The sequence below is a fragment of the Vipera ursinii genome, assembly GCF_947247035.1.
Source record: "Vipera ursinii genome assembly, chromosome: 7".
NCBI lineage: Eukaryota > Metazoa > Chordata > Lepidosauria > Squamata > Viperidae > Vipera > Vipera ursinii.
In genome coordinates, this window is record NC_139521.1 from 75349138 (window position 1) to 75361713 (window position 12576).

At 44.4% G+C, this 12576-nt stretch overlaps 2 protein-coding genes across 2 annotated transcripts in view; one reads left to right on the forward strand and one right to left on the reverse strand.

The window, feature by feature from the left end:
- The window catches only part of LOC310643047 (GDNF family receptor alpha-4-like), a gene marked incomplete at both ends in the record, with an annotated part of 106296 nt that extends 101075 nt beyond the window's left edge, over positions 1-5221 (forward strand). The window contains one exon of the mRNA XM_083367079.1: positions 5078-5221. Coding sequence (XP_083223205.1) covers positions 5078-5221 — 144 coding nt within the window. The remainder of the gene's footprint in view (positions 1-5077) is intronic.
- A 1338-nt stretch (positions 5222-6559) lies between these two features.
- ALMS1 (ALMS1 centrosome and basal body associated protein) overlaps positions 6560-12576 on the reverse strand; it is a gene marked incomplete at both ends in the record, with an annotated part of 23256 nt that continues 17239 nt past the window's right edge. Inside the window, 2 exons of the mRNA XM_083367080.1 lie at positions 6560-6700; positions 11053-11192. Coding sequence (XP_083223206.1) covers positions 6560-6700; positions 11053-11192 — 281 coding nt within the window. The remainder of the gene's footprint in view (positions 6701-11052; positions 11193-12576) is intronic.

A 12576-nucleotide genomic window follows, 5' to 3' on the forward strand; every position in this document is an offset into this window, starting at 1 on the left:
GACCGTTTGAAATTACTACAACGCTGAAGACAGTGACTTTGTTGGTGTGCTGTCCACTCTTTCTATATATCTATCATCTATCTACCTTTCTTCTTAGCTCTTCTATTATCGATCGTTATCTATTTCTTCTTTCTTTCGTCTATCAATCTTTCTATCTCTTTCTCTTCTATCTTATGTTTAGCTATCATCTGTCTATTGTCTCTCATCTATTTCTATCCATCCATATCTATCTATCTATCTATCTATCTATCTATCTATCTATCTATCTATCTATCTATCTATCTTATCTATCATCTATCTATCTACATATCTAGCTAGCTAGCTCTGTCTATCTTATCTATCATCTATCATCTATCTATCTCAGGGGTCTTCAAACTTGGCCCTTTTATGACTTGTGGACTTCAACTCCCAGAATTCCTCAGCCAGTGTACCTGGACAAGGAATTCTGGGAGTTGAAGTCCACAAGTCATAAAAGGGCCAAGTTTGAAGACCCCTGATCTATCTTATCTATCTCTATCTTATCTATCATATCTCATCTATCTTTATCTATCATCTAGCTAGCTAGCTCTGTCTATCTTATGTCTATCATCTATCATCTCATCTATCTATCTTTATCTATCATCTATCTACCTAACTGTCTATCTTATCTGTCTATCTATCATCTATCTATCTTATCTATGTCTATCTTATCTATCATCTCATCTCATCTATCTATCTATCATCTATCTATCTATAATTTTAAAAATTATACCCTGTAAACCGCCCTGAGTCCTTCGGGAAAGGGCGGTATATAAATTCAATAAATTAAATTAAATTAAATCTATCTAGATCTGTCTATCTTATCTGTCTATCATCTATCTATCTATCTTATGTCTATCTTATCTATCATCTCATCTATCTTTATCTATCATCTAGCTAGCTAGCTCTGTATGTCTTATTTGTCTATCTATCATCTATCTTATGTTTATCTTACCTATCATCTATCTTCATCTATCATCTAGCTAGCTAGCTCTGCCTGTCTTATCTGTCTATCAATCATCCATCCATCTATCTATCTACCATCTACCTACCAACCTATCTACCTACCTACCATCAAGGTAGGTTGATATTCTCAGCTTCAAAGCGTCCCCCTGTCTCGCAGGTTTTCTGCATCTCCGGAAGCCTCCGGGCGCTCTTTTCCTGCCCTTGGGAGAAGCGAGGCCCTCCGGCCATTGTCTTCTGCTCCCCTCCTCCTCCGTAACAAGCTACTTCCTAGCCAGTGGATTTCTTTTTTTGGCGAACCTGATTATATCCCTTGTAATCAACCTCAATTTCCTCCTGATTGCTTTCTAATCCCCATCAAAAGCTGCTTGTGAAAAGCCACATAAACGTCAGGGCGTCTTTCCCATGGGCAGCATCCCAACAAATAAAATTGAAAACATCAGAGCATTCGAGCACCCGGCGTTAAAGAACATGGATCCTCCAGCTTTCTTTCTTTCTTTCTCTCTTTTTTTTTTAAAGAAAAATAATACCCTGTAATAAAAGCAGCCTGGACAAGAAAATGGATTGTTATACAGTCAATAGCATCAGAGCTGAAGGCTGCAGTCTATAATTTGGATGTGGGAGAATAAGCAAAAAAGGCAAAATCAGCCAGAGTCAGTTTTCTTGGTCGTACCTTTCTTTCTTATCTTGGTGTGTCCCTCAAAATGTTGGGAGGATAGAAGGAAGGAAGGAGGGAGGGAGGGAAGGAAGGAAGGAAGGAAGGAAGGAAGGAAGGAAGGAAGGAAGGAAGGAAGGAAGGAAGGAAGGAAAAAAAATGAGAAGAGGGCAGGAGAAAGAAAAAGAAAGAAAGAAAGAAAGAAAGAAAGAAAGAAAGAAAGAAAGAAAGAAAGAAAGAAGAAGGAAGGAAGGAAGGAAGGAAGGAAGGAAGGAAGGAAGGAAGGAAGGAAGGAAGGAAAAAATGAGAAGAGGGCAGGAGAAAAAGAAAGAAAGAAAGAAGGAAGGAAGGAAGGAAGGAAGGAAGGAAGGAAGGAAGGAAGGAAGGAAGGAAGGAAGGAAGGAAAAGTGGAGAAAAGCAAAGTCTTACACTTAGTGGACTTGGGCTTGGCCAGTCTAAAGAAAAGAAGAAATAGGGGAGACATGATAGCAGCCTTCAGTATCTGAGGGGCTGCCCCAAAGAAGAAGGGGGCCAAACTATTCTCGAAAGCACCAGAGGGAAGGACGAGAAACAACGGTTGGAAGCTGATCCAGGAGAGAAGCAACCTGGAATTAAGGAGAAACTTCCTAACAGTGAGGACGATCAACCAGTGGAACAGCTTGCCACCAGAAATCGTGGGCGCTCCATCCTTGGAGGATTTTAAGAGGAGACTGGAAAGTCATTTGTCTGAGACGGTACAGGTTCTCCTGCTTGAGCAGGGGGATGGACTAGAAGACCTCCAAGGTCTCTTCTCTTCTCTTCTCTTCTCTTCTCTTCTCTTCTCTTCTCTTCTCTTCTCTTCTCTTCTCTTCGATTCTAAATTTCCATTCCATTCTCAATATTCTATTCTATTCTTACCCTATTCTGTCCTGTCCTATTCTAATGACCTCTGGGTGGCAGCAAAGAGAAAGCACCTTTTACCCTCTGCTGTCCTCTAGGGACAGACCATAGTATTGCAGCTCAGGTATGGTAGTGCTGGACAGCAACTTTTGGCTCGTTTTGGCTCCTGGTCTGTCTTGGCCTGTGTCCAGTGTACAAAGATAGCCCTTTAGTTTCCCCTTTGTGCATTCCCCCTCTCCCGGCTGCTGAGAGGAGCTGCTCTTTTATGGTGTCCCTAAACTGCAGCTCCAGAAATCTCCCCCCCCTTATTTATTTATTTATTTATTTATTTATTTATTTATTTATTTATTCCCTTTCGATCAAACGTCAGTTTGATCTCTCGCGCTTCTCTTGCTGCGGGGAAAAAGCTTCCGAGCTCTGCTTTCTCCAAAGCTGCTTTTTCCTTTTTTTTTTTTTAAAAAAATCTTTTTCTTTTAAATACATTTTTATTAGAACGTTATTAGCATTTTTTTTTCAATACGGTAAAAGTTACCCAGAACCCAAACAACAACAACTTACAAAAGAAAGCGCGAAACAAAAAAAACGAACGGGGATGAAAAAAAAAATAAACATACGGTTTACGCCTTTTATTTCTCTCCAGTGATGGTCGGGTCCAAGTTAATTATTCGTTGCAACGAAAAGCCCTGAACAAACCGTTCAAAGGGGGAGGGGGGCAGGGGAGAACCGAACGCACAAGTCAAAGCCAAAAGAATAATACGGAATTTTATTCTCCCTCTTCTTACCGCTCCAAACTGTATCTCTAGGGTAAAAAAAAATAACAATGAATTAATTTTTAAAACCCCCCCACAATATTATTAGGAGAGAGTCCTTCGGGAGAAGGGCGGTATATAAATAAAATAAAATAAAATAAATAAATAAATATTTGCAGTGCTTTTTTGTAAAAGAAAAAGGTGCCGGAACTCACACATGTCATACAACCCGCCTTGCCTACCCTACAAGGTTCCATCCCAAAAAAGGTGCCGGAACTCCGTTCTGAGCGTTCTATGAGAAAAAAAAAGCCCTGATTATTTGTATAAAACTGAGGCATGAAGCTAAAAATTTAAGATAAAAGGGGTCGCAGAGCAGATCTCAGGGCCCCCGCCCTCGACCACGACACACACACCCCGCTTCCTTACGAACAGTCTCAAAGTTGTTTCAACTTATTTATATCTCACACTTCTTAACCACCCATCTACCTTAGAGTTGGGCTCCGGGTGGCATCCAGTTTAATGTTAAATGCTGAGAATTAAATCCAAATTCTCCGGTGTTCAGCTCTTCTGCAGCACACGGGCACCTTGTCCTGTTTCTGAAGAATGAGAGAGAGAGAGAGAGAGAGAGAGAGAGAGAGAGAGAGAGAGAGAGAGAGAGAGAGAGAGAGAGAGATGTTGGAGCTCGCTCCTTGCCTGCTTTTCAAGAGTGGGAGAAACTACTGGCTGAGGAATTCTGGGAGTTGAAGTCCACAAGTCCTAAAAGGGCCAAGTTTGAAGACCCTTCATCTATTCTACTCTATCCTGTCCTGTCCTATCCTGTCTTATTCCAGTCTAATCTAGTCTAGTCTAGTCTAATCTCCTGTCCTATCCTACCCTACCCCACCATACCCTTCTATCTATCTATCTATCTATCTATCTATCTATCTATCTATCTATCTATCTATCTATCTATCTATCTATCTATCCATCCATCCATCCATCCATCCATCCATCCATCTATCCATCTATCTATCTATCTATCTATCTATCTATCTATCTATCTATCTATCTATCTATCTATCTATCTATCTATCTATCTATTTCTTTCCTATCGTATCCTTCCATCCATCATCTATCTATCTCTATCTATCTATCATCTATCATCTACCAATATCTATCTATATCTATCTATCTATCTATCTATCTATCTATCTATCTATCTATCTATCTATCTATCTATCTCTTTCCTATCCTTCCATCCATCATCTATCTATCTATCTATCTATCTATCTATCTATCTATCTATCTATCTATCTATCTATCTATCATCTATCTATCTATCTATCTTTCCTATCGTATCCTTCCATCCATCATCTATCTATCTACAGTATCTATCTATCTATCTATCTATCTATCTATCTATCTATCTATCTATCTATCTATCTACTATCTATCTCTTTCCTATCCTATCCTATCCTTTCTGTTCTGTTCTGTTCTGTTCTAGTTTACGCTGTACTGTTCTGTCTGTCCTCTATTCAATTCTGTTCTGTTCCGTTCTACTCCACACGTGACCCCAGGGAAGCTGCAACGGTCATGAGGGTAAAAATCGGCACGGAGTCACTTTTTGCAGGGCTGTCATAACTTCGGACGGTCACTAACAGAACCCTTGTAATTCGGCCCTACTTTCTAACACTTCTTCTGAACTTCCTTCCTGTCGGTCAGAGGTTCCATCTCTGTCTCCTTGATCTTTGCTTCCTCCTTCCACCCCACGCCCCACTGGGAACCGGCGAGTCCCATCTCCTCACGCTCACCGTCGCTCTGCTTGTTCTTCTAGGTGCCTGCAGAAGAGAAGCCGTTGCGCGATGCGTCCCACCTTGGGCCCGGAGCGTCTGACTCTGCCCTGACATTGACCCTTGACCTCTGGATGATGGTGTGGAGCTCCACAGCCACCAGTACTGTCCTCCTGATGGCCATGTGAGCCAGACGGAAGCCTTGCGCAAGACCGCCCACCGTGGGGCTTGCTCGGTCTTCGATTTTCCAATGTGGGACTCCAGGAGGGGTGGTCCCACCCACCGCCATCTTCCTCCACATCGACTTTGTAGCAAGAGGAGAGGAAAGAAATCCTCGCCCCTCGAGCTGGTCTGTGAATGTCTTTCAAGTGAGCAAGTGTGGGCCATCCAGGGGAAGAGTCCACACTGAACCATCTCCAAGAAATCCCGTACGTGTGCTGAAGTCACAAACAGGAACCAATCCACACAAGCGTCTTTTCTTCATCTTTGACCAATGAGTCAAAGCCGACTCTCCTTTTTTTGGGGTGCAGTGAAGCAGTCTCACTTGAGAAGGAGAAGATCTGGCTGTCTTCTGGGGAAAAAAAACCTTCTGAAACCAGATTGGGATCCACGTTCTCCACGCTTGGCGTGGTAAGATTGCTCCCTCCCCACATCAAGGTGTGGTATCCAAACTCTACACAGCCCCCTGGTTTTTCGTTAAAGGTTGAGTGGTTTTAATTTAAGTCGAGCGAGGCTCAGCCACCCTTGAGTATCTAAGGGAGGACCTTCCACTAGAGCGATCTAGTGAGAATCAGAAACTAGGGACCATCTTTTGAAACGTGGCTCTTGGTGGGACCCGGTGGGCCTTTGCTACAGATGGAAATTGTCCACCCTTCTCATGGGCAATGCATCAGTTGGGTTCATTTGTGGTTCTTCACCATGACAGCTTGGTATAGGAACTGAAAATTCTCCTACGGGGTTGTCGTGTGTGGTGTGTCTCTTCCCGGACACATCTCCTCTCCTCAATCCCTTCTCAGAATGGTGGGACAAGACAGTGTGGGTGAAACCTCTCAAAAGAGGGTGTGGGATGGACATCTCACCATAGGTCTCCAGGAGATAGACACCTCACACCTAAGTCTCCACCCATTTTCTGAAATGTTGGGGCTTCAAAAGCGAAGCCATCACGGTCGAGCCAACCTTGGTTGACAGCAACATGGGTTTCAGAGCAAGAGTTGTGTTTCTCGACAAAAAAAAATCACCAGGCCGTTCAGCTTGAGTGGTCTTCCCAGAGAAGGGCAGTGCGTTGAGCCGAGACTAAACGATTCAACGAGAACAGATGTTCCATCTGTGGCAACCGATTGATCCCTGCTGATTCACAGCCCCTGCTCACACACACCACCCCGACCTCACCAGGAGGCCCAGAAGCACCGATGGAGCGACACAACGGTGGCGTTCAATCCTGCTGGGAAGTGTCACTCAGCTGCTATTCACAGCAATGATTGATAGCCGTCATGACACCCCACCACCACATTCTGACCATAATTATTCTAGCTTGGAGTTATTCGGCCTTTGGAACCGAGGGGGGGGATGAGGTTGTATGGTTGAGGTAAGGTGGGGGTGTCTTTCTCCATCTCCAGGAAATTGTTCCAGGACTCTGCTGCACGTCTGCGCGTGCCGAGGGCGACGTCCTTCAAAAAAAAGGGGGGGAAATCAAAACGTGCCTCAGAGATGTGTCAGACACAGCAATTGTGGTGGTATTGTGTGGTATCCTCGCAATCCGAGGGGGCCGGGGTAAGGTTGACTGTTACCGATGGATTCAAATGAAACAAAATGGCCTATGGGTTCAAGTGAAGCAAAATGGCCGCCGCACTGTCTTTCGCTAGAAATCAGGGGTAGGCAATCTTGGCTCTTTTGTGACTAGTGGACTACAACTCCCAGAATTCCTGAGTCAGACTCAGGAATTCTGGGAGTTGTAGTCCAGTAGTCATAAAAGAGCCAAGGTCGCCTACCTCTGCAACTAAGACAATTCGATGCTCAGTACACGACGTAAAGAGCTCCCTCGGCTAAGCCTGAAAAACTCATTTTGCGTTGTTTGGTACGAATCTGGCTCCTTGTTTTTGCGGCATTCAAGAGCTCCGTGTGAATTTGAGGTGGGGGGGGAAGGGAGGTGTCCACAGCAAAATGGGGCCGGGTGACAGCAGTCCCACTTTGCCATGACACCAGCGCACAAAATCCTACTTTAGAGGCCTCTATTGTGTCTCCAGGATGGCACCACACACACTTGCAAAAGGTTTGCCATCCATCAATTTTTTAATAATAATAATAATAATAATAATAATAAAGTTGGAAGGCACCTTGAAGGTCATCTAGTCCAACCCCCTGCTCAGTTTCCATTTATTTCGGTCCCAGACCAGCATCACAAATAAAAACATTAAACATAAAAAACATAATTAAAAAAAATTAAAAAGCAGATAAGATCATATGATCAGACGTGGATTAGGGCTGTTAAGAGTCTGCCTAATTTTACGTACAGTACAGGTCATCCTCGAGTTACGACCACTGAGCCCAAAATTTCAGTCGCTAAGCAAGACCGTCGTTAAAGTGAGTTTTGCCCCCCATTTCACGGCCTTTCTTTCCATCGTTGTTAAGCGAATCACTGCAGTCGTGAAGTTAGGAACACGGCCGTTAAGTGAATCTGGCTTCCCCATAGATGTTGCTTGTCAGAAGGTCGCAAAAGGGGAACACGTGACCCCGGGGTTTGCCGCGATCGTCATAAACACGCGTCGGTTGCCAAGCGGCTGAATTCTGACCACGTGACCACGGGGATGCTGTAACGATCGTAAAAGTGAAAAACGCCCCAAAGTCCCCTTTTCCAGCGCCGTCGTAACTTTGAACGGTCACTCAATGAACTGTTGTAAATGGAAGACTGCTTCTATTCGCCTTCCTTCGCCATCTGTGTTATGGCGGGTGTTCTTCCACAGCAAAACAGAAGACTTTCTCTGAAGCTCTTTGTGGGCTTGTAACTCCCAGAATTCCCCAGCCAGGCTGGGGGCGGGGAATTCTGGGAGTTGAAGTCTACATATCTTCAAGTGACCAAGCTTGGGGGGAAAAAAACAAACATCGTTTTAAAATGGCCAAGGCTGAAAAACTCTGCTATAAAATATCTTTCCTGCAATTCAATCAGTCCATCAGAATAGAGCTGGGAGGGACCTCGGAGGTCGTCTAGTCCAACCCCCAGCTCAAGCAACAGACCCCGCAAGTCTCTTTTTAAAAACCTCCCGTACGTGTACGTCCACTTCCTCGCCCCCTAAGCCATCCCGTTGTCTTGAACAAAAACCATGGGAAATTCTTCATCAGGGTCCAGTCCAAGCCGGGAATAAACAAGATGGAGACCGCTTTAGAAAGAAGATTGTAGCATTTCACAACTCCATCCCATCTTCTGCACTGCAACGCACGAGATTGAGGAATGTCTCCCTTAAAATAAAAAAAAAACCCAGATCAGAATGACTTTGGAACAAGCCTAACCAATAAATAAAAATTACCCCTCCCCGGGATAACTAAAAAAGCAAGCCTCAACTTGGAGCAAATGTAACACTAATGGAATAACTACATTACCCTTCGCTTCTACTATTGGATTTTTTTTTTCCTTATCCAAAGGTAAACATCCAAAGTACCAAATATTCTGGGGGGTTTTTTTGTATGTTTTTTTTAACTAGCGTACCACTCTAATTGAATGAATAAAATCCAAAGGCTTTACGTATTGACATTCTTAATGATAACCTGGGCTCAGCTAAAACTTTGGATCAGCAGTTTTATTCACCGAGAAATCACGCTCGTCCACTCTTTCCTTTCAAAGTTTGCGCAAAAAAAAATAAAATCCCAACGTTTCCTTAATGGGTTATCATTCGCAATCACCGATCCTGTGAACAATACATCTCTTTAACGCGGCAAGCTTCAGACCGATTAAAAACAGAATCGGTCTCTCTCTCTCTCTCTACTGTACACACGTTTTAAATTGACCGATAATACAATTCTTTTTGCCCGCTGGGATATTAAAAGAAACCCATCTGGGTTTTATAGTTTTGTGCATTTTGCCAAATTAGAATGGAATAGAATGACAGAGATGGAAGGGACCTTGGAGGTCTTCTAGTCCAACCCACCCACCCACCCCGTCCTTCTTGGGCAGGAAAAAATTGATCACCTTTTAAAAAGGAATCCACCAGTTAGGCCTTGGGAGGGGTCTCCAAGTGTGTGTGGGGGGGGGGGGGCGGGGAGTATAAAAAAAGTTCAAGATGGTAGATAAAACTGCAATCGAAGCCCCCACCCCACCCCTTTTTTTTGCTTTTTGTATTTTGCACCAGTTTCTCTTTGTATCCTGGTGTGTGTGTGTGTGTGTGTGTGAGAGAGAGAGAGACGTGATCTCCTTTTGCAACCTTCTGACAAGCAAAGTCAATGGGGGCAGCCCCGATTCACTTAACAACCGTGTGGCTAACTTAAATGCAGCGATTCACTTAAGGACCGTGGCGAGGAAGGTCGTAAAATGAGGCAAAACTCACTTAACAACCATTTTGCTTAGCGACAGAAAATTTGGGCTCAACTGTGGTCGTGAATTAAGGATTCACCCGTATCCTCAAATTGTAGGTCGGTTAGGAAAGAGAGTGGGAAAATGCAGTGTTTTACATTTTTTTTTTTAAAAAAAAAATTCGCCATGCCTGGCTGAGGAATTCTGGGAGTTGAAGTCTACAAGTCCTAAAAGGGCCAAGTTGGAAGACCCCTGATGTAGACTTTAAGAGGAGTGGACTTCAACTCCCAGAATTCCTCAGCCAGGGTGCCTGGCTGAGGAATTCTGGGAGTTGAAGTCCACAAGTCCTAAAAGGGCCAAGTTGGAAGACCCCTGATAGAGATTGTAAGATGAGTGGACTTCAACTCCCAGAATTCCTCAGCCAGCATGCCTGGCTGAGGAATTCTGGGAGTTGAAGTCCACAAGTCCTAAAAGGGCCAAGTTTGAAGACCCCTGCCTTAGATGTATTTATTTTTCAAAACTCACTTCGCCTCTTATTTTTTTTAATCATTCGTGGAAATTAAATTGTCTTTTTAAAATAAATGGTAGAAACGATACAAATATGGTACTGCTTGATCTTAAGATGTTTTTTTTATTAGATTGTGCTTTTTTGGTCAAATTTTTCTTGCTTTTGCTCCTGAATTTCCCTTTGTAAAGCAAAGGTTAAGGCGCCAGGCTAGAAACCAGGAGAGGGTGAATTCTAGTCCCGCCTTAGGCATGAAAGCCAGCTGGGTGACTTTGGACCAGTCATTCTCTTTCAACACAACCCACCTCACAGGGTTGTTGTTATGGGGAAAAGAGGAAGAAGAAAATATACTAGGCATGCTCACTGCCTGGAGTGAATTATAAAGGGATACCTATAAAGTCATAATAAAGCATATAGGCAGAATATACATCCAATAAATGAATTAAATAAATCATTATTTTATTTTATCCTTATGAACCTTTTTTTTCAGATTTGCAACTTGCTTTATTTTTAACCAAGAAAATAGGGCTGCTTTACACATTTGGGGAGGGGGGGGAGAAATGCACTGCTTCTGGCTTTTTTAATACTCCTTTAGGGCAACTTTTCAGACTTGTGGACTTCAACTCCCAGAATTCCCCAGAATTTTTTGCCAGTGGAATTCTGGGAGTCGAAGTCCACAAGTCTTATATTTGCCAAAGTTGGATTACCCCCAGCCTTACATCGTTCCAAGTTTGATGAAGAATCACAAGTTAAATCTGCCCTGATTCCTTGGGAGGGGGGGGGTGGGAATCAGATTCAGCTCTTAAGACATAACGGAAACCGAGTCAAAATTACTACTCCTATTTCGTAGACTCTGTGGAGTTTCTTAGAGCAAAGTGGTTTATAAATCTGCTCAACCACAACATAAAACGAGGCCTCCCGACAACACGGGACCCCCTCCTCCATTTTTTTTAAGGGTGCTGCATCCATATTAACTAAAATTGATCTCATGATTGCATCGGTCAACAACTAACCAGGGCTGCAGTCTCAACGTAACTGTATTCACACAACCGGATTAATCCAGATCCTGACTTTGGGGGCTTTGCCAAGTGCTTGGAACCCACCACGATTGAGTTCTCACAATCAAGGACCCAAGTTGCAGCCAACCGAGAGCCTGCAGAGTTTGCGGAGTGTGTCACTAACCTGGTTAGAGAGGTTGTGTGAATAGGGCCAGCCTCTTTCCCCGTCCTACCTTGGATCCAAGAAATCGGGGTGAATGCTTCAAGTAGGGTCTGGGTGGCAAACGGCAGTTGAGAAGACGAGCCTTCGCCCTGTTCCCACGTTTTACGTCTTTCCCCGGTCGTGTTTAGCCCACATTCCCAGAGGCAGAGTAACGGGACAGACCAGCAGAAAACCTGGTTTGCAGATAGACTTATCTCTGCAATAAACCAATGCATAGGGGAAAATAAAAAGTCCTTTGTGGCCAGGAGAGCCGTCAAAGACTGTCAAGGTTTATACTCGTGTTGGTCATAGTTTGGGGGGGGTGTTTCTCACCTGTTCTTTTCTGTATGTATCTGTATTCTGACAACTTGTACCCGGAAATAAAAGAAAAATGTGCATTTTTCCTCTATTCGATTTGTGCTGCTTGCCCGGGGGGGGTAGTCCTCATCATCCTTGGGTGTGGTGGGCCTTGGGGTGGGGGTGGGGGGGTCAGGAAGCTGCCTTCTCTCCTTTTGGGGTGCAGGGATGGAGGACCCAAGACTGACCTATGGAAGTCCTTGTGGAAGGAGGGAGGGCCCCCCAAAAGAGTAGGATGGGTGTTTGCACTAGGGCTGATGTTTCATGATGTCATGAAAGGTCTGCCAGGAAACCACCAAGCTCAGAGAGCAGCAAGGACCCCACAGTCATCTCCACCTCCTCCTCCTCCTCCTCCCTTCTAGCACTGATGATGTTACGTAGTTGGGTCATGAAACGTCTGCAAGGAAACCACCCAGCTCAGAGGGCACCAAGGATCCCAAAGTCCTCCCTCTCTTCCCTCCACTCTGCATAACCACGTCCCTTTTAGCACTGATGATATTACCTAGTTGGGTCATGAAATGTCTGCAAGAAAACAGCCGTGCTCAGAAAACACCAAGGACCCCACAGTCAGCCTCCTCCTCCTCCTCCTCCTCTTCCTCCTCCTTCTCCCCCTCCTCCCCCTCCTCCCTTCTCGGCACTGATGATGTTACCTAGCTGGGTCACGAAAGGTCTGCAAGGAAGCCTCAGAGAGCACCAAAGACCCTCTTCTTCCTTGCCTTGCCTTCAGCACAGATCTAGCTGCTCCTAACGAGGTGCTACTGCTGTCCAACGGGTGTGTGGGTGTTTTTGTGTGTGTGGGGGTGCGTGTAAGTTGCCAGTCCACGCATGTTAAAATTGCCAGACCTGGCTGGCTGCCAGAAAAACCTGTGACATGTTTTCAGCGCACCGTTAGCAGAGCATGTCTTGCAGGGATAAGCAGGACGTGTGAACAAGTCTTAGCTTTTGGCCAGAGGGGTTGAGGATCAGCAAGGTGGAAATTT